At 37.4% G+C, this 22,756-nt stretch overlaps 4 protein-coding genes across 4 annotated transcripts; all 4 read left to right on the top strand.

Annotated features, from left to right (window-relative positions):
- Nucleotides 1-126: 126 nt before the first annotated feature.
- LOC114945061 (uncharacterized) lies at nt 127-3,667 on the top strand. Its single transcript, XM_085480645.1, has 2 exons — nt 127-3,164; nt 3,664-3,667. The coding sequence occupies exons 1-2, from the start codon at nt 127-129 to the stop codon at nt 3,665-3,667; spliced, it is 3,042 nt and encodes a 1,013-aa protein (XP_085336771.1).
- Nucleotides 3,668-9,599: 5,932 nt separating this feature from the next.
- On the top strand, nt 9,600-13,346 carry LOC114929462 (uncharacterized). The gene is made up of 5 exons (XM_029301007.2): nt 9,600-10,736; nt 11,350-11,463; nt 11,634-11,851; nt 12,039-12,509; nt 12,728-13,346. The coding sequence occupies exons 1-5, from the start codon at nt 9,710-9,712 to the stop codon at nt 13,103-13,105; spliced, it is 2,208 nt and encodes a 735-aa protein (XP_029156840.2). The 5' UTR covers nt 9,600-9,709; the 3' UTR covers nt 13,106-13,346.
- A 1,336-nt stretch (nt 13,347-14,682) lies between these two features.
- Nucleotides 14,683-17,031, top strand: LOC146724027 (uncharacterized; the record flags this gene model as incomplete). The annotated part of the gene is made up of 2 exons (XM_085480644.1): nt 14,683-15,562; nt 15,636-17,031. Coding segments are annotated over exons 1-2 (2,274 nt in total), but the record flags the coding sequence as incomplete, so codon positions are not given.
- A 130-nt stretch (nt 17,032-17,161) lies between these two features.
- Nucleotides 17,162-18,219, top strand: LOC146724026 (uncharacterized). Its single transcript, XM_085480652.1, has one exon. It carries the CDS (start codon nt 17,410-17,412, stop codon nt 18,190-18,192), a length of 783 nt encoding a protein of 260 aa, XP_085336778.1. The 5' UTR covers nt 17,162-17,409; the 3' UTR covers nt 18,193-18,219.
- Nucleotides 18,220-22,756: the final 4,537 nt, after the last annotated feature.

Genomic DNA, 22,756 nt, shown 5'->3' with positions numbered 1-22,756 from the left:
TTCTGGAATGTGGCGGGATTAAGAAATAAGGACGCGGACTTCTGGGAAGCGGTGGGAGAATGGGACGTAATGTTTTTTCTGGAAACATGGGTAGATGAAAAAGGGTGGGAAAGGATAAAAGGGAGGATGCCGGGAGGATATAAATGGGAGGTGCAATATGCGAGGAGGAAGAGTAAAAAAGGAAGGGCTATGGGGGGAATTATAGTGGGGGTGAGAAAAGGGGTAGGAATAGAAGGAAAGTGTAAGGCGGATAAAGAGGGAATGGTGGAGGTGGGGATAGGAAAAGGAGGGGAGAGATGGAGGTTGGTGGGAGTGTACATAAATGGGGAGATGGAGAAGAAGCTAGGGGAGATGAATGAATGGATGGAGGAGGAGGGAGACAGAGTAAGAACGATAATAGGGGGGGACTTTAATGCAAGAACGGGAAATTTAGGAGGAAGAGTGGAGATAGGAGAGGAGGAGGGAGAGGAAGGGAAGGGGAGAAAATCAAGAGATACAAAAGTAAATGGGGAAGGGAGAAGGTTGGTGAAGAAGCTGGAGGAAAAGGGGTGGGCGATAATGAATGGAGGAATAGCAGGGGATGAGGAAGGGGGGTGGACATATATGGGGCCGAATGGGAAATCGGTAATAGATTACATAATAGGTAATGAGGAGGTAAGAGAGGAAATCAGGAAGTTAGAGATAGGTGAAAGGATGGACTCGGATCACATGCCGTTAATAGTGTGGTTAGAAGGGAAAGGAGGAGGAGGAGAAAGAAAAGGAAAAAAGAGGAGGAGATGGAACTGGACGGAGGAGGGGAAGGAGGAATTTAGGGAGAAGATAGGGGAAATTTGGGGGAAGCAGAGGGATGAACAAGAAGAGGAGGGTGTAGAGGGAGAGTGGGAGGAGAAGAAAAAGAAGATACAGGAAGTGTTAGATAAGGGGAATGAGAGAGAAGGAAAGGAGAAGAAAGAAAAAAAGAGAGGGTGGTTTGATAGGGAGTGTAGAAGAGAGAAGGGGGAGGTGGTAAAGGAGTTAAAAAGGTGGAGGAGGATAGGGGGGAAAGGAGAAGAATACAGGAAAAGAAAAAAGAAGTATGAGAGATTATGTAGAAAGAAGAAGGAGGAGGAGAATGAGGAGTGGACGAAGAAAGCAATGGAAGCGAGGACGGAAGGGCAGGTTTGGGAGGTGGTTAGGAGGGAAAGGGGAAAAGGAAAAGGAGGAATGGGAGAGGGGATTGAGATGGAGGAATGGAACAGATATTTTAGAGAGCTATTAGGAGGGGTGGAATCGAGAGTGATAATGGGAGGAAGAAGGACGGAGAAGGAGAGAGGGGAAGATCAGATAGAAAAGGGAGAAATTAGGAGGGCGATAGGTAGGATAAAGGAAAGAAAGGCGGTGGGGGTGGACGGGATTCCGGGAGAAGTGTGGAAATTTGGAGGAGAGGGAATAGAGAAGTGGGTATGGGAGTTGTGCAATAAGATATGGAAGGGGGAGGGGTGGATAAGGGAGTGGAGTGAGGGGCTGGTGGTGCCAATCTTGAAGAGGGGTGAGGGAAAGGAGGTTTCGGAGTACAGGGGGGTAACTCTGACACCGTCTTTATACAAAGTATATGCGACGGTGTTGGCAGAGAGATTGAGGGGAGAGATAGAGGAAAAAGGGATGTTGCCACCGAATCAAACGGGGTTCAGGAAAGGGATGGGAACAGTGGACAATATTTATGTATTAAATTATTTAATAAACAGACAAATAAGTAGGAAAGGAAAGCAAATGGTCCTACTGTTTGTGGACCTGAGAGCAGCGTTTGATTCGGTGGACAGAGTGAAGTTGATGGCGGCGTTAAGAGGGAGGGGGGTGAAGGAAGAGACGGTGAGGAGGTGCGAGGAAGTGCTAGGAGAGATAGGGTTCAGGGTTAGAATAGGGGAGGAGGTGGGGGAGAAGTTTTGGACGGGGAGGGGGGTGAGACAGGGATGCCCACTGAGCCCGCTTCTGTTTAACATGTTGATGGCGGACTTGGAGGAGGAAATGGAGAAAGGGAGATGGGGGGGTGTGAGATTAGGAGAGGGCAAGGTATATACATTAGCGTACGCGGATGACGTGGTGCTGTTGGCAGAAGATGAGGGGGGGATGAGGTGTATGATGGAGAGGTTAGGGAGATATCTGGAGGGGAAGGGACTGGAACTGAATGAGAAGAAGTCGAAGGTGATGAGATGCAGAAGGGGGGGAGGGAGGTTAAAAAAGGCTAGTTGGTTTTGGAAGGGAAAAAAATTAGAGGAGGTAAAGGAGTACAAATATTTAGGATATGTGATTCAAAGGAATGGGGGGCAAGAGGGACAGGTAAGGGACAGAATAAAGAGAGGGGCAGCAATTATGGGACAGGTATGGGGAATAGGTAAGAGGAGATTTGGGAATAACTGGGGGAGGAGGTTGTGGCTCTTCGATGCGTTAATATGGACGGTTTTAGGATACGGGGTGGAGATATGGGGATGGGAAGAGAGAGAGGGATTGGAAAGGATACAAGAAAGGTATCTGAGATGGATGTTAGGAGTGGACTGGGGAACGCCTGGATATATGGTAAGGGAGGAATTGCAAAGGGAAAAGATAAGGACAAGGATGGGTAGAAGAGCATGGGGATATGAGAGAAGGTTAGAGGAGGGTAAGGGAGGATGGTTGGCGAGAATATGTTTGGGGGAGATTAAAGAAAGGGCAAAAAAAGGAGGGGAATTGTCAGGGTGGGAGAGAGAAAGAAGGGAATTCTTTGAGGGTAAGGGGATGGGATTAAGGGAGATAGAGGAAAGAAGGGAAAAGGGGGAGTTCAGATGGGAAGAAGTTGAGGAATGGGAAGGAAAGGAACAGAGGGAGGAGAGGGTAGGAAAAATGATAAAATCGGAATATAATAAGTGGTACAAACAGATTAAAGGGGAGGGGATTCCGGGCTATTTGAAGAAAGGGTGGGCGGAAGGTAGATGGAGGAGGATGGCAAGGTACAGACTGGGAAATGAAATGAAGGGAAATAGGTATTGGGAAAAGGAGGAGGATAGGAAGTGCAGGATATGTGGGAGAGGGTTAGAGACGTGGGAGCATGTGTGGGAGGAATGTATGGATTGGGGAAGGAAAGAAAGCTGGCAGGAAATGGTAAAGGAGATATTAGGAGAGGAGGGGGAAGGGGAAATATGGTTAAAAAGGTTAGAGGAAGCAAGAGGGAAAGGGGGGGAGAAGGAGAAGGAGGAAAAAGGAGGACAGGGGGATGAGAGAGGGTAGGAGATAAGGGGAGAGAGAGAGGGGGAGAGTGTGTGAGTGAGTGTGTGAGAGAGAGAGAGGGAGGGAGAGGACAGGAGTGGAAGAATAACGGTAACCGGAAGCGGAGGTCCAACATAGGATAAGTAGAATGTAAGATTGCGTAGGTTAAGATAATTTAGAATAAGAAAGGTTAGGGAAAGGCGGACGTGTGTGTGTGTGTAGGTAGGGCAGAATGCGATAAAAGATGAGAAAGGCGGCGAAAAGGAGAGGCGTGGCGAAAAATGTAATTAGATTAAGTTTTAGGTATAAGTTTAGTCTAAGGAAAAAGGAAGGAAGGAATAAAGGTTTGGGAACGCTCCTTTAAAAAAAAAGCGCCTTGTAATCCCCAATTGGGGCGGCAATAAATATATCTATCTATCTATTTTTTCTTGCATACTTTTATAGCTGACTTTAAGATCTTTCCAAAACACTACAATAAAATATTTTTTCATTAAGTATTTTTCGAGTTATAAGGCTGCAAATTTGCAGTATTTTGACATAAAATACAAAATATCTTGGGAAATATTCATTTTTCGATTATCATACCTTAATACTTTTATGCACAGAATAATGAGACGAATCAATTGGTGTAAAGAAAACACATAGTTGTCTTAAAGAAAAATTATCTAACTGCTTATTGCAATTTTCATATTTTTTTTAAAGGTAAATATGTGTTTTCTTTACACCAACTATATATATCAATATATATGTATCAATATATATATATATATATTAATACGATGTTCAGCATAACAATACGTACGATTTTTGAAATGTTTGCAACAGTTTAGAAAAAAATATATATTGTAAAAATTGATCTGTTTTGTGCAATCTATTACAAGCAATAAAAAATGAGGAAAAAAAATTTTTATAAAAAAAATTAGTGTTACCTTGAATTTTTTTTAATAAAATCATATTTTTTTATATAAATCGATTCTCAATATTCTGCATAAGTTGTAATGTAAGATGGCCAAAAAAAGCGAATAGCTTATGAGATATATTATACTTTCATAATGTACATAAACTATGAAATATCTCATGAAATCATTTTCTGATTATTTTATTCCAATTTTAAATCAATTGGTGTAAAGAAAACACAGATATAAATAAAGATATAAATTGTAAACCAGCAGCTACATATTTTCTCTAAAACTCAAATATCTCGTAAACTTTTCACTTTTTCACAATTTTATCTTTATAATTTTTGATGCAGAATATTGTAACAAATTGATTTAGATTAAATATGATGCTTTTATTTTTAAAAAAATTATGACATTCATTTTTTCATGAAAACATTTTTTTTTTAATTTTTCTGTTACGTAATAGCTTTGAAACAAATTCATTTGTACAATATAAATTTTTTAATTATCAGAAACGTCTCAAATATCATGCGCACTATTATAATATATATATATATATATATATATATATATATATAATACATACAGCATACATAATACTGTTACATACAGCACAAATACACAAAATATTACATATCTATTTATTATGCACATAAATGTATATAACGATTAGATAGACAAAAAAAAAGAAATAGAAGAAAAAAGAAATAAATAGATAGAGAGCGAACGAGTGAGCCTTTTTATAAACGTCGACAAGCAATATATTATTATGTATGTATACATGTATGTGTGTATGTATATATACATATATATATTGCTTTATGATATATATTTATAATGTAAAGAGGCTAGAGAACTCATACTCACTATCTTTCTCTTTTTTTTTCTTCAGCTTTCTGTATCTGTTAATTTATTCATTATATCCATGTATGTGTATAACAAATAGATGTATATAATTAATGTTTATTTGTACTGTTTATAATGTTATATATATATATATATATATATATATTTCTTTTTCTTTTTGTCTATCTAATCGTTATATCCATTTATGTGCATAATAAATAGGTATGTAATATTTTGTGTATTTGTGCTGTATGTAACAGTAATTCTGATATTGAATCAATTTTATGATATGACATAATACTAACCTTTTAAAACATGCTCCCTTTCTACTCAATCTGCGACCAGATAGGGGCAAACGTTTATTTTTGTTTGCACCCATTATACACTATATATTTAATAAATATAAAAATATCACTTTTAAAATATCACAGTATGTCTATCTATCACAATATTCGACACGTTATCACACGTTATAACGGTCGAGTCGCGCACTGCGTGTAAGCACGTATAGTACGTACCGCGTGACAAGTGAACCATCCCGCGCAAATATATGTTATTGCGCGCACACGATTTTGTTTACAAATATGTATATATAGGGTGTCTACATGCTACATTTTTAGCATGTACCCAATTTTTGTTATTTTTCGCAAAATTATAATTACACAATTATTTAATATAATTATATATAAAAAATTTTTCCCGCGTTGTATGTGTCGTAAGGAGATATATGTATAATTGATCGTTTGCATTGAATGTCACTATTTTCTGAAAAGTAAAAAAAGAGAGCTCTCTCTCTCTCTCTCTCTCTCTCTCTCTTTCTTGATCCTTTATGCTTATTGTTAGTATTCTATCAATTAGTAATCAATGCAATCAATCATATCGTTTTACGGCAACAGCCAGTTACTCGTTCACTCACTCATTCATTCTTTTAAAATATGTCCATTTTTATACATAATTATGTAAATTTATATATAAAAAATAAGGGTGCATATATAATCATGTCAAATTTGTATATAAAACATTATATTTATATATATAAAGAAATACTTATTTATTACACTTGTATATATATATATATATATATATATATATATATATAAATTTATATAATTATATATAACAAGCACTTTTACTTAATTATGTATAGACATATTTCATAATATAATTCTGCGATTATACGTATACTTTTATATATTTCTATATAATGTTATATTATTATATACACAAATTTTTGTCCCGGGGTATTTTAAACTTTTATTTTCTTTTTCTTTCCCCATTCTTGTCTGTCTTTACATGCATGTTATTATGTTGTATGTGTATCATGTATAATTTGGATTTGTATGTATGTTGAGAAGATTGGAATAGATAAAATTTCATTACTTCATGTTTTTATATTATAAATGCAGCTTTTTGTAAATATCCGAAATAAATAATTTTTCTACAAATATTTTAAATTTATCAAAATATTTTTTACTGCACAATTAGACTAATATATTTTGCATTATTCTATCTTTATTAATTTATTTCATAATAAAATGGATTTTATTGAACAAATAATAAATAGTAAATAGAGAAAATATAAAATATCGAAAAGAATATATTCATATAAACATATATTTGTGAAATCGAAATTTTGTTAAAATTGACTTTCATAGAAATTGTATTTTATAAATTTAATTAAAAAAAGCTGCATTTATCAGATAGAAACATAAAGTAATAAAATAATATATTCCAATCTTCTCAACACACACACACACACACACACACACACACACGCACACAACTTCTTATAACAAATGTTATATAAATTATACATATACAGGATGTAACAACGATCATATATCAAGAGTTTTTAGAAGAAAATACGTATTTTATTGAAAAAATGTTTTATTACCAAAGTTATAAGGGTTACTTATCATTACATAGTAGTATTAGTATTATGTTGAATAGCATTATCAAAGTCACATAAAGATTATTTGGAAATAATGGAAACCCTCATTTTTTATTGCATGTACATACATGTAGCTTACTTTGAGAGCTTTTCTAAATAAATTTTTCATTCTGTGCATGCAATAAAAAATGAGGGTTTCCATTATTTCCAAATAATCTTTATGTGACTTTAATAATGCTATTCAACATAATACTAATACTACTATGTAATAATAAGTAACTCTTATAACTTTGGTAATAAAACATTTTTCAATAAAATACGTATTTTCTTCTAAAAACTCCTGATATATGATCGTTGTTACATCCTGTATATGTATAATTTATATAACATTTGTTATAAGAAGTTGTGTGCGTGTGTGTGTGTGTGTGTGTGTGTGTGTGTGTGTGTGTGTGTGTTGAGAAGATTGGAATATATTATTTTATTACTTTATGTTTCTATCTGATAAATGCAGCTTTTTTTAATTAAATTTATAAAATACAATTTCTATGAAAGTCAATTTTAACAAAATTTCGATTTCACAAATATATGTTTATATGAATATATTCTTTTCGATATTTTATATTTTCTCTATTTACTATTTATTATTTGTTCAATAAAATCCATTTTATTATGAAATAAATTAATAAAGATAGAATAATGCAAAATATATTAGTCTAATTGTGCAGTAAAAAATATTTTGATAAATTTAAAATATTTGTAGAAAAATTATTTATTTCGGATATTTACAAAAAGCTGCATTTATAATATAAAAACATGAAGTAATAAAATTTTATCTATTCCAATCTTCTCAACATACATACAAATCGAAATTATACATGATACACATACAACATAATAACATGCATGTAAAGACAGACAAGAATGGGGAAAGAAAAAGAAAATAAAAGTTTAAAATACCCCGGGACAAAAATTTGTGTATATAATAATATAACATTATATAGAAATATATAAAAGTATACGTATAATCGCAGAATTATATTATAAAATATGTCTATACATAATTAAGTAAAAGTGCTTGTTATATATAATTATATAAATTTATATATATATATATATATATATATATATATATATACAAGTGTAATAAATAAGTATTTCTTTATATATATAAATATAATGTTTTATATACAAATTTGACATGATTATATATGCACCCTTATTTTTTATATATAAATTTACATAATTATGTATAAAAATGGACATATTTTAAAAGAATGAATGAGTGAGTGAACGAGTAACTGGCTGTTGCCGTAAAACGATATGATTGATTGCATTGATTACTAATTGATAGAATACTAACAATAAGCATAAAGGATCAAGAAAAAGAGAGAGAGAGAGAGAGAGAGAGAGCTCTCTTTTTTTACTTTTCAGAAAATAGTGACATTCAATGCAAACGATCAATTATACATATATTTCCTTACGACACATACAACCCGGGAAAAAATTTTTTATATATAATTATATTAAAATAATTGTATAATTTTATACATATAATCGCAAAATTATATGTATAATTATACAATTATTTTATATAATTATATATAAAAAATTTTTCCCCGGCTGTACGTGTCGTAAAGAGATATACAATTCACCGTTTGCATTGAATGTCTCTATTTTCGGGAAAAAAAAAAGCTCGCTCTCTCTCTCTCTCTCTCTCTCTCTCTCTCTCTCTGTCTCTCTCTTTTTGTTTTATAGATTGCATACAATTTATCTTACATTTACAGTAAAAGTAATTTTTATAACAATTTACAGGTATATGCGAACAAATAAAATTCGTTAGAATCACAATGTCTATCAAATATATATTTCAGTAAAATCATTACTCGAATTACTTCGATGTATGAAAAATAAGATTTAGTTTTTATAAATTATAAATGCATATACTTATTATCTATAAAAATCATGTGAATATTATTGTATTATACAAATATAATTAAAATAAAATTGTATGTCATTATATATTTTATGTGTTTGATAATATAAATAACACAAAATTTTTTCTGTTTTATATATAGTTTTTTATAGAAAAAAATTGATGTATTATTTATATTATCAAACATAAAATATATAATGGCATACATTGGCTACACTAATTCAGAGGTTATCTTTTTCCTTCCAATGTCGAACAAAAAAGACAACCTCTGAACTAATGTGGCCAGTGTAGCCAAAACGAACAGACCTTATAAAAAACAGAAAGAGAGAGAGCGAGAGAAAGAGAGAGAGAGAGAGAAACACGTTGCAGCTCCATCTATCACGATATCACGCAACTAATCTACTGCTCTGTTTTATTCCGCAGCCTCAATTTGCACACACACATATGCGTGAAATGTTTTTTTATATATAACTTTTTTATTAGACTTGCAATCTCACTTTTAATTGCTTACTAATATTTCTTCATATAATCCTTACCGCGCATACTATATTTCATGCACAGACAAACTGCAAAACTTTTTTTATTAAATAAGTATTATTACGAACTGACAGAAAGCAGCCGATAACAAAACTGTAATTTTTGATTTTTATATGATTTATATATGCAAACATAGCTAGCGCGGTCCGTTTTTATAAGTACTTTAATCGTGGAAAAGGATTTATTGATCAGTAAAGTCAATAAAAAGTTATATGAAAAAAATAAATATTCTCGCATTCGGTCGGTAAAAACATCATTTAGGATCCCCTTAATATTTACTTGATTACTTATAAAGAAATATATATTTTAAGAAAGGGAAATGCTCTTCTCGAAAGCAAAGAAAACACATTTGAATGTCTTCAAAAAATCCAATTAATTAAGAACATGCATCAATACATTATAAAACTTCTTGATAAAACTTTACAATCATATCCCCCGAAGATATGTCTAATACCTACGAAGGATAATCGTGTTGAAGAAATGTTAATAACTGCAGACAGCATTAAGGTGAACCTTCCGGAGCCGAATCTCAATGACGAATGTAAAAAGTACAATTTTATTTTTATATATAACATCTCTGTGAGTTATTTAAAATGTTTAGACAATGATCTCAACAAATTCGAGGAATTTCATGTCCAAACGTACGAACGGCAGTACGAATTCCAAAATTTGACGCAGTTGACAGAATACACGTTAAAGCTGGCATTGAGCAATTTTTACATCTACAAGATATCGATGGATTTGCAATTCGGCCCAGATGTAAAACTGATAACTACGGGCAAGCTCTATGCACCGGATGATGTAGTAGTTCAAGTTGTAATGCCAAATCTGGCGGTAATTGATTGGATGCCACCGAAAAAATTAAATTGCGTGGAAGTGAATTATGTGGTAAAATTGGTAGAATATCCAAATAACACTCAAGAAAATCAAAATTCGGTTCGCTTCATAAAAGTCTTCAATAAGCTAGAACGTAAGACAAATGGCAAGTTTTTCGCGGTAATTCCGTCACTGGTACCAAAGCAAAAATACGAGATATACGTGAGTGTGTATCCAATCATTCGGACAGATGTCGTCACTGACAGTGTAATAAAAACAGTCTACATGTCCGAACCAAATAATTTAAGTTTGAATGGGATCGATACAAACAGTATGAATATCTCGTGGATTCCAAGCGTTAATCTGACGATTCCTACTGAATTCCTTATACTAGAATACAAAAATGCTGCGTCACGAAAGAGGATATGGGAAATTGCGAATAATATTAAGGGGAATAATGATAAAATAACATATCACATAGAAAATTTATTGCCGCAAACTAAGTACAAATTTCGTTTGAACTTAAAATATACTGAGTATAAAAAAAATTTCACATGGCCGTCTGATGGAAAAGAATTTATTTTTGAAACGCTCGGTAAGCAAATGAAGACGTTATGAAAACATAGATTTACTTTAAGAATGTCTTAAAAGTTTTTTCGCATTAGAAATTGAATAATGAAGTTTTAAGTAAAATGTCTTAATAATAATTGATTATTATGTGCATGAAGAACCGCCAGATAGAATTAAAAAAAAATTAATAAACACCCGACCAACCTGGCAAAAATTTATTAATTCACTTCACAACGTTTAGACCATGATTTAAATCCTTAACAAGTGATTTGCGAAATGTAGTTTAAATTTTAAGAAGTAAGCAAGTGAGTACATTGTGTAAAACTGGCATCACGTTTTTGACATTACTTAGCTTAATTTCTTAAATTTTAACTACATTTCACAAATCACTTGCTAAGGACCTAAATCATGATCAAAACGTTGTGAAGTAAATTAATAACTTTGCCAAATTGGTCGAGAGAAGAGTGTTAGTATTTTATTTTTGAGAAATATGTGTCGACCAACTGGCAATTTATTAATCTTATTACATTTCAATCTTTCCTTGATGTCCATTTCAAGTAATGTAGTTCTTAGATATTATGATAAAATATCTTAAATAAAAAATCCGAAACGAAGAATTGTACTTTTATGTAACAAAGGTGATGCAAGAAAGATTCCTAGCGCAACTGGGACAGCTATGCAATATTATCTGCCATTAATATTATGTCTTATTGTAATCATTGTAATATACAATGTTTACTACTTTTATTGTAGTAAGTATATTTTATATAAATTTTGGATTTTTATTATAAATTGTTTAGATTTGGTATATAGATATACAAACATATAAAATTTGAAAAAGTCAGCATTATTTCTTAAAAAGAATTAAGATATTGCAATGCGGAGCATTATGTCGTGTATTAAAAGTTTTTTTATATGACAGCATACAGGCAACGCAAAAGAAGTAACGAAATAGTTTCGCCTCCTATAATGATCAATACGGAATTAGTACCTTTAAATGAAATATCTTTCGGGTGCACTCAACTAAATTTGCTGAACCCTCCTAGATTGCAATATAATTCAGACGAATTTGCGTTGACCATAATCGAAAAAAATCAAATTATCCAAACAAAGTTTTTAGGTAGCGGCGCATTTGGTAGTGTAGGTATCAATTTTTTATTACTTAAGTATATTTTTTATTTTTTAATCGTCCAAATTGATGGTCAAACATATTTTTAAATAAAAGTAATTGTTAAAATTAAAATTTCTCTGAAAAAAAGTCAAATAGGATAAACATTTTTAGCATACATTTTATCGATTTGTCTGTTAATTATGTAATATTTCACAGGTATATCAAGGAATCATAAAAAATTTTGAAGGGTTGGACACAACACCAGTTGCGATAAAAATGCTGAAAAGACAAGCTTCTTCGAAAGAAAAAAAGGAATTCTTGAAAGAGGCTAAACTTATGAGCCACATTCGACATAAAAATGTGATAAGAATATTAGGCATTTGTTTGAACACGAATTCACCGTTACTTATATTGGAATTAATAGAACCTGGTGACTTATTGAATTATTTAAGAAATAATGGAACATTGCAATCGTCAGATTCGTGCGCGTTGCGTCTGAAAGACTTGCTCGCCATGTGCGAAGATGTTGCTCGAGGCTGTTGTTACTTAGAAAGGCAGCAATTTGTGCATAGAGATCTCGCGTGTCGAAATTGCTTAATATCCGTAAAAAATCATGAAAACCGTATTGTGAAAATCGGCGACTTTGGACTAGCCAGAGATATTTACAAGGATCACTATTACCGTATGGTAAATACAATTACTTGAGAAAGCTAAAATTTTTTTTCTATTTTTTCATAATAATACAATTTTAAGCTGATTATAACGGTAAAAATAAATTATTTTTATTTGTATACCTATGAAGAAGGGAAAATGAGAGTTGATTGTATGCGCATAACGCTTGTTTCTAAATTTCTGAAGGAAGTTCGATAAAAATAACTTAATTGTGTTATATAATTGTGTTTTAGAAAGGAGACCACCCGCTTCCTGTTCGCTGGATGGCACCGGAATCTTTAGTGTTTGGAATATTTACTTCACAAAGCGATGTTTGGGCTTTCGGAGTACTAATGTGGGAAATTATGTCATTGGGTGAACATCCTTATCCTGGCAAAAATTATTCCGAAGTTATAGAATATGTGCGTGAGGGAGGCAAACTGCCAAAACCTCTCAACTGTCCACCGATGTTGTATCAGTTGATGCTACATTGTTGGAAATCTGTAATCGGTAGACCAAACTTTACAAATTGTCTCAAATATATCAAAATCTTAAGAGATAACATAGAAGATTCGATACTTATAATAAGTTCGTTGGATATTTTTGGACATGGAGAGACCAATCAATCGTAATTCTTTTTATGTGTATATATTTTTGTATAGAGTAATGAATTTTTGCGATTTTAGATAATATCTATTAAGAAATATTGCTTTTATTTACTTTTGCATACATTTTATAACATAGTGAATGTTACATTTAATCCTTTTTTTATTAATATTACAATTCAAGTTATGATCTTATTTACAATATGTAGAAATTTTACTATGTTTAATAAATTTTTTTAACTCACAGTTATATACAATACTGCAATCAAATGGCATTTAAAATATAATTTGTAATTATTATAAATAATTTACGAAAAAAATGTTTTTTGCAAATTACATGTCAGAGATGTATACTAATAATATAAGTTTTTTTTTCAATTATGACTTAATTATCTATACATTGTTTTCTTTTACGATTAATGCAAGTAGAGATACTATGAGAGTTCTAACTCAGGGGCAATGAGGGGGGTGCGGGGCGGGGGGGGGAATCGATGGCGAGGGGGGTGACGTCACGCGGGGGGAGGGGGTCTTATCAGTAGATAAGCTTATCTTTTGTTTATAAACATATCAGATAACCTGATAAGGGGATCATGTTACCTGATATATTTATAAACAAGATAAGATAAGGGGATCATGTTACCTGATATATTTATAAACAAGATAAGATAAGGGGATCATGTTACCTGATATGTTCATAAACAAGATAAGATAAGATAAGCGGCGTCTTTGAGCGGTATCAAAGTTTTCATAAACAAGATAAGATAAAAATTCTGCGAATGGCTGCCGCATTTCGAGCGCCGACAATCAGGGGGGAGGGTGGGGGGTGTTGCGTTTCTTCTCCTTATACGTTATCTGTATATTTCTAAGAAATATAATCAAATTCTAAGAAGGGCCACCGCTTGGCATACGCCGACAATCAGGGGGGGGGGAAGGGGGGGGGGGTTGCGTTTCTTCTCCTTATACGTTATCTGTATATTTCTAAGAAATATAATCAAATTCTAAGAAGGGCCACCGCTTGGCATACGCCGACAATCAAGGGGGTTGATCCGCACAGGTTGCGACATGTCAATCCGATCCGGCATGTCAATCCAGGCTTGGATCTGACGGGGTGAAATTTATCTATGTATTTCTAAGAATTATCAGCGATATCTAAATTTTCTCCGAAGATATCACACAAATATTTCTCACGAATTAAACAATTGCATCATCATCCCCACGAACAAAGGGTTGATCGGGGATATATAATGAGGACCGATGCCGCTGCCGGGCCATAGTACCACTGGCGAGCGCATGCTTCATTCGAGGTGCAAGAAAAAAAAGTTTAGTGTGCAAAGAAGTTTTTTTGTAATAAGTGTGAAAAAGTGAATTTTTTACAAAAATGGAGAACGTTGAGCGCGACCTGTTGGAGCGTTCCCGCCAAGTTGCTAACTTGGGCGAATATTTCGGATGGCTGCAAGAGTGCGAAGAATTTATCGAAGAGCTGGAAGAACGCAGCCGTGCCAAGCGTCCGCGTCTCTCGATTGGACATAGACAATCTCTGGTGGCGAGAATAGCGCGACTCGAGGGGGCGAAGGTGCGCTTGCAGAGACAATATGTCGGTGAATCCATGTTTAGTGGTGGATCCATAGCTAGTGGCAGCGGCGGCGGCAATAACGCGCAAAGACTCGTTTGGCGCGAAATCGATACGGCGTTCGATAGCCGTATACTGACCGGTGCGGTAATTAACGCAGACTATATCGAACCGCGTCAATTTTTGGAAAATGCCAAAGACATTATAGTCGAGAACGTGGAGAATGTGCTGCAGAGACACATCAGTGTAAAAGTGAACACTGTTTTCAACGGTGAATTTGTGTCCGGTGACAAGCGTGCCAATAAAAGTATTAATACGAGAAACTTTGAACTCTTTCGCACGTCCGATGTACGCGAGTGGTACGAGCGCCGCGTAATCGAGCCCACGCTAGCATCGCTAGAAGAGTTCCAGGAACGCGATAGCGGCTGGGCATTGTCGCGGATAATAGATTTGACAGTGAATGTAAATAAGTACAATCCAATGCGCGCGGGATGTCATGTCAAATTACCGCAAAAAATTATGGCAAAGAGAGCGGTGGTTAATGTGCAATCAGCGGACAATGCGTGTTTCGCATGGTCGGTGGTGGCCGCTCTTTACCCTGCTGAAATAAACACGGGTCGAGAATCCTCTTATCCACATTACACAACAGTGCTGAATCTCCAAAACATTGAGTTTCCAGTGACTGTGAATCAAATTAAAAAGTTTGAACTTGCAAACGACATTTCCGTGAATGTGTACATCATCGAGAACGAGAACATCGTCCCGTTGCGTCTTTCGGAAAAAAAGAAGGACAGGCACGTCAATCTGCTGTACGTGGAGGACGAACACGGGCATTTCGCGTGCATAAAAAATCTGTCTCGTCTCGTAAGCTCGCAACTGAGCAAACACACTGGTCAAAAATTTATTTGCGATCGGTAAGTATATAGTAAACTTAAATTATATTTAAAATATTTCTAATTAAATTTTTTATTTTTTATTTTTTTACAGATGCCTACATTATTTCTATTCTGAGGACCAGTTGCAGGCGCATATGGAAGATTGCGGGAAACTGAACGACTGCGCTATCCGGTTGCCGAGCGACAAGGACAAGTGGCTCAGCTTCGACAACTACACGAGGAAGGAGCGGCTGCCGTTTGTAGTGTACGCCGACCTCGAGTGTGTTTTGGCAAAGACCGAAGATGCCAAAAATCATCAACACCATCAAGTGTTCAGCATCGCATACTATGTACAGTGTTCGTACGACAGTTCGTTGTCCGCGTACAATTCCCGCCGTAGTGTCGATTGCGTCGCGTGGTTCGCCGAACAGCTTAAAAATTTAGCAATCCGCGTAAAAAATATTTTAACGACCAATGTCCCCATGGTAAATTTAACGCCTGACGAGTGGTTAAAATTTCGCACCGCGACGCATTGTCACATTTGTGAAAAACCGTTTGACGAAGACGATACACGAGTCCGCGATCATTGCCACCTCACCGGGCGGTACAGGGGTCCCGCGCACTCAAATTGTAACTTAAATTACAAAGAATCATTTTGTATTCCTATAGTCTTTCACAATCTGTCCGGCTACGACGCGCATTTCATTATCGAGGACATAGCCACAGCGTTCGAAGGGGAAATCGAATTATTGCCGATAACAAAGGAAAAATACATTTCATTCTCGAAGATTGTTAGATTGACACAAGATAATAATTCGAAAAATTATATTAAATTACGGTTTATCGATTCGTACAAGTTTCTCAGCGCTAGTCTCGACAAATTAGCGTCATTTTTGGATAAAGATAAACTAAAAATTTTACATTCGGAATATCAAAATTTAACTAGTGAAAAATTCAATTTATTGACACGAAAGGGTGTCTTTCCGTACGAATACATTGACTGCGTGGACAGATTACAAGACACACGTTTACCGCCGCGCGACTCATTTTACAGTTCCTTAACCGGCGACACAGTATCCGAGAGTGATTACGCGCACGCCGAGACCGTCTGGAGCCGATTCTCCCTTCGAACGCTAGGCGAATATAGCGATTTATATTTAAAAATTGATGTCTTGTTATTGGCCGATATATTTGAGAATTTTCGCGATAGTTGTATAAAAAGTTACGGACTCGATCCCGCGTATTATTATACTCTCCCCGGATATACATGGGACGCCATGTTAAAACATACGAATATAAAATTTGAATTATTAACAGACATTGACATGGTAATGTTTGTCGAACGAGGTATACGCGGCGGCCTTAGTCAATGTTCAGGCCGATACGCACAGGCTAATAACAAGTACATGCAATCGTACGACCCATCGAAACCCTCATCGTACCTAATGTATTTCGATGTAAATAATTTGTACGGATGGGCAATGTGTCAACCATTGCCATATTCCGATTTTCGGTGGGTCGACGATATATCGAATTTTGACGTATCATCTATCGCGTTCGATTCGCCTATAGGCTATGTTCTCGAATTAGATTTAGAGTATCCGCGGCATCTTCATGACGCGCACATTGACTTACCGTTTTGCCCGACGCGCGATAAGCCGCCCGGCAAGCGGGAGTATAAACTCCTCGCAACGCTTTACGATAAGAAGCGCTACGTAATACACTATCGTAATCTACAGCAGTGCACGCGCCACGGGCTACGCATAACAAAAATATATCGCATACTACAATTCACGCAGTCAGCGTGGCTTCAAAAATACATCGAACTCAACACACAGTTTAGAACACGAGCGAAAAACGATTTTGAAAAAAATTTATATAAATTGATGAATAATGCGGTATTTGGCAAGACGATGGAAAATGTGCGCAATCATGTGGATGTAAAATTATTAACAAAATGGGACGGACGGTACGGTGCGGAGGCAATGATCGCTAAACCAAATTTTCATAGTACTAGCATATTTTCGGAAAAATTAGTTGCAATTGAATTACGCAAACTCGAAGTTAAAATCTACAAACCAATCTACGTTGGCATGTGCATACTCGACGTATCAAAAGTATGTCTTTATGAATTTCACCACGAATACATGTCACCGCTCTATCGTGACAATTGTAGAGTAATGTACACCGACACGGATAGTTTAATATATCAAATTAAATGTCATGATGTCTATGAAAATTTGAAACGTGATATCGCTCGATTCGATACCAGCGATTACGCCGCGAATAATGCGTACGGTATACCGCTCGCGAATAAAAAGGTGCCGGGTCTGATGAAAGATGAGAATAACGGCGCGATAATGACCGAATTCGTCGGGCTTAGAGCAAAAATGTATGCTTTGCGGGTGGATGGTAAAAAGGACACTAAAAAGGCAAAAGGTGTCAAAAGTAACGTCGTAGCGCGTAGTATAACATTCGACGATTATACGCGTTGCCTTAATGACGAAATTGAAATGACGCGTCAGCAGTCATGCATAAGATCGAAATTGCATAAAGTGTATACCATCAGCGAGACGAAAATTGCTCTAAGTCCTTACGATGACAAACGGTATGTCGTACCTGAGTCGACCGACACCTTGCCGTGGGGACATTATCGAATACCATTGTAAATAAATTATATTGTAAGGACGTATTAATGAGAATTATATATTTTTTGTTATATATTTCATATATTTCATATGTTATACAATATATATTGTTATACAATGATTGAATAAAATACATTAAATAACATTGTTTTTATGTATCCAAGAGTTGTGCGAACTGTCGAATCCCAGCCATTTCACATAAACCTCGTCACCCCTCCTGCGCAGTATTTTCTCCACGAGGTACACATCCGGATAATTTGCACGATGCAGCTCATGCTCGTAAAACGCTCCAGCGATAGATGTCTTGCGATAATCCTCGAGTAGATATGTTACGGGATTAGTATGCTGCACTTTAACAATCTTAAACACCTCGGTTGTCCAATTTGGCGTGTATCCCTTCTCGAAAAGTTGTTTGTACTTGCTGACGCGTACCTGATCACCTACTTTGAACTTTGCCGGGCCCGCGATTTTTACACGATTGTACACGGTAGCCAAGAGTCTTTCGGCTATCGCGGGGGTAACGTCGGCGGGTCGCATACCAATCGTTCGATGCTTGCGTCCGTTGTAATCTGATACGAGACGTGGCAGCATGTCGAACCACTTGTAAGTACCATTCAGCGTAAACATCTTCCACATGTCGTTCTTTAGCGTGCGATTGAATCGTTCGACGACCGACGCCTTCAATATCGAATATGTAGAATAGTGATTAATGTCATGTCTTCGCATAAGTCGTTGCACATCGGCGTTGTAAAATTCCTTTCCGTTATCGGTTTGCATGTTTTTCGGGCATCTCTTGCTATCCCGAATTATCTTGGCGATTGCGTCAGCTGTCTCGCTTCCTCCTTTACTCTTGAGTGGTACAGCCCACGCATACTTGCTCAACACATCGATGATGGTGAGTATGTAGTGGTAACCTCTGTTGAAACGGGAGTATGGACGCATCTCGACAATGTCGGCTTGCCACAAATCATCGTATCCTCGCACTATGACATGTCTTCGAGGGAAATTTTTTCTCGCTGACGCGTGCAACTCGTTTACCAACTGCCGTCTCTCCAAACTATGTTGCTCGTTGTTATTTTCACTATTCATTCTCGTTCTTTTGCGTTCTTTCGGGTTCGCGCCTCGTTCTTTTGCGTTCTTTTGGGTTAAATTCTCGTTGTTTCGGGTTCGTGCCTCGTTGTTTCGGGTTCTTTCGGGTTCGTGCCTCGTTCTTTCGGGTTCGTGCCTCGTTGTTTCGGGTTAAATTCTCGTTGTTTTGGTGTTCTTTCACGTTCTTTTGCGTTCTTTCGGGTTTTTTTTGGGTTAGATTCTCATTGTTTCGGGTTCGTGCCTCGTTGTTTCGGTTTCGTGCCTCGTTGTTTCTGGTTTGTGCCTTGTTCTTTCAGGTTAAATTCTCGTTGTTTCGGGTTCTTTCGGGTTCTTTCGCGTTCGTTCACTCACGTCCTTGGCCCATTCGAAAATCGTTCCTGACTCGATCACAGCCTCGTCCCAAGTCGTTTCTGATACGTTCGTAGCCCGCCTTGGCCCGTTCGCAGCCGTCCCTGACCTGTTCGCAACCCTTACTGAGTTGTTGATAGCCTTTTATGTAACCTTTAAGGACTTGTTCGTAGCCTCGTTCGCAACCCTGTTTGACATGATCGTAACCTCGATCGTAGCGGTCGCGTTCACCACCGTTTCCAGGTCGTTCACTGCTGCTTCCGGGTCGTTCACTGCTGCTTCCAGGTCGGTCACTGATGCCACTCATTGTTGTTTGGTAGCACGCTAATAATCCTTCGTAGCTGTTCAACAATTGTTTGCAACCACTCGAGAATCCTTTCTAGACGTTTCACAACTAATTGATAGACGTTTCTGAGCCAACCGCTCATTAGATGTCTGAGGTAGTGTTTGGCGCACGCAGAAGCTCTTTTATCGCAGTTTCCAACGCTCGTACATCCTTCTCTAACGCAGCCAGCTTCTCATCTGACTCTTTCTGTTGGATCATCAATGTTTTAAAGCACTCTTCCAGGTACAATTTGTTGACGACATCGGTATCCGCCTCAGGTTGCGCTACACGGCGAATCTTGCGCGATCTCGCGTCATAATCTGCAGCGACGCGATGCAGAGCGTTTTTGCGCACGCATTTTCTAATCAATCTATACCATTGATCGTTTGTGCCAGGGGTTGCATCATTTCTCCTCTCGAATAATCCAAATTTATTGATAGACATTTTTTTAATGCTTTGTAAAGTGTCACACGATGAACTGAATAGATTGTCGGGAACCTTGTTTAATTTTATGCTAAGATATAGTAGTGACAATAAAGACAATTTAATTCAAACAATTTTTTCACGTTTATTAAAAAATGTTTCACCGAATATAGAATTACACATTGGAAATTCTATCGATAATTGCTATTATATAGTGTTTACGACTGACGCGTTGTATTGTGCGGAAACGATCCATGAAATTACAGCACTGATTGGGGCTAGGGAATTAAACCTAATTAAGAGAAAGAATCCGATCGCGACTCATAGGCTGTTCGAGAATTCGCTCGCGTTAGCATATCATAGCGTGACGCTGTTGTGTATACTTGTTATTTTGTCGATAGGTCGTGACACCGCGCGTTATATTGACGTGGCCCTATTGTCCTCCGTCGTGCTCATCACGTCTCGACGACTAATCCGTTTATTGTTGTCGCCGAATGTTTACGTTCTGAAGTTCACAGCCGTGAAGCAAATATTTATTTCAGGGTATTAGCTGGAGTGTCCGTTCTCGGAAAAGTTTTTTTTCTCTTCCCTTGTTTGGCGGAAAATAATTTTTTTTTTGGGTATGTTCTCTGATCGGTCTTCGGTCCAATAATACGACGCCTCGGTAGATTGATTCGCGAGGACCGGCAATTAGCGCGTCCACGGCCGAACGAACAACGATCCTTGCCATGGATTCCGACGCTGAACAACGAGTCGCGCGACTCCACGAATTATCGTTAGAACAATTGCGCGAAGAATTAGAATGCCGCGGATTGAAACCTGAAGGAATATTACCCGTCTTGCGTGCGCGGCTGACCAAAGCCGTTCGCTGCGAGCAATTAGGGGGGAGGCCGTCGCCGACTCCGGAAACGGAAGGCGAGAATAGCGGGGACGATCGCGCATCGGGCGAATCGAGTACCGGAACGATCATCAAGGACGATCGAGTTCGGACCCCGGGAATGGATTTCGCGGAGCATCTCTTGCAGCCTGCGTTACTACAGCTGCCGAGACGCGAACCGGAAATTCGTGCGCCCGCGCGTCGTACCGATTCCGCGACCGACGTATATCAGATGATGCGTCGGTGGAACCTTAAATTCTCCGGCGCTCGAGGTTGCGACGCGGAAGCCTTCCTATTGCGTATAGAGGAGGGTCGCGCCCTATTCACGGCCACCGTCCGCGCTCGTTCCAATACCAATATAAAGCCGTGCCGTTCAAAAAGAAAGGGATACACTTGAATACGTCGGCATCGGTGGCCGTGAATAGGGCGCGACCCTCCTCTATACGCAATAGGAAGGCTTCCGCGTCGCAACCTCGAGCGCCGGAGAATTTAAGGTTCCACCGACGCATCATCTGATATACGTCGGTCGCGGAATCGGTACGACGCGCGGGCGCACGAATTTCCGGTTCGCGTCTCGGCAGCTGTAGTAACGCAGGCTGCAAGAGATGCTCCGCGAAATCCATTCCCGGGGTCCGAACTCGATCGTCCTTGATGATCGTTCCGGTACTCGATTCGCCCGATGCGCGATCGTCCCCGCTATTCTCGCCTTCCGTTTCCGGAGTCGGCGACGGCCTCCCCCCTAATTGCTCGCAGCGAACGGCTTTGGTCAGCCGCGCACGCAAGACGGGTAATATTCCTTCAGGTTTCAATCCGCGGCATTCTAATTCTTCGCGCAATTGTTCTAACGATAATTCGTGGAGTCGCGCGACTCGTTGTTCAGCGTCGGAATCCATGGCAAGGATCGTTGTTCGTTCGGCCGTGGACGCGCTAATTGCCGGTCCTCGCGAATCAATCTACCGAGGCGTCGTATTATTGGACCGAAGACCGATCAGAGAACATACCCAAAAAAAAAATTATTTTCCGCCAAACAAGGGAAGAGAAAAAAAACTTTTTCGAGAACGGACACTCCAGCTAATACCCTGAAATAAATATTTGCTTCACGGCTGTGAACTTCAGAACGTAAACATTCGGCGACAACAATAAACGGATTAGTCGTCGAGACGTGATGAGCACGACGGAGGACAATAGGGCCACGTCAATATAACGCGCGGTGTCACGACCTATCGACAAAATAACAAGTATACACAACAGCGTCACGCTATGATATGCTAACGCGAGCGAATTCTCGAACAGCCTATGAGTCGCGATCGGATTCTTTCTCTTAATTAGGTTTAATTCCCTAGCCCCAATCAGTGCTGTAATTTCATGGATCGTTTCCGCACAATACAACGCGTCAGTCGTAACCACTATATAATAGCAATTATCGATAGAATTTCCAATGTGTAATTCTATATTCGGTGAAACATTTTTTAATAAACGTGAAAAAATTGTTTTAAAAAAATTTTCTTATGTCACTACTATAT

The sequence above is a fragment of the Nylanderia fulva genome, unplaced genomic scaffold (genome assembly GCF_048542155.1).
Source record: "Nylanderia fulva isolate GAGA-0341 unplaced genomic scaffold, ASM4854215v1 Scaffold154, whole genome shotgun sequence".
Classification (NCBI taxonomy): Eukaryota; Metazoa; Arthropoda; class Insecta; order Hymenoptera; family Formicidae; genus Nylanderia; species Nylanderia fulva.
Note: the sequence above shows the minus strand (reverse complement) of the source record. Positions and strands in the feature narration are given on the sequence as shown.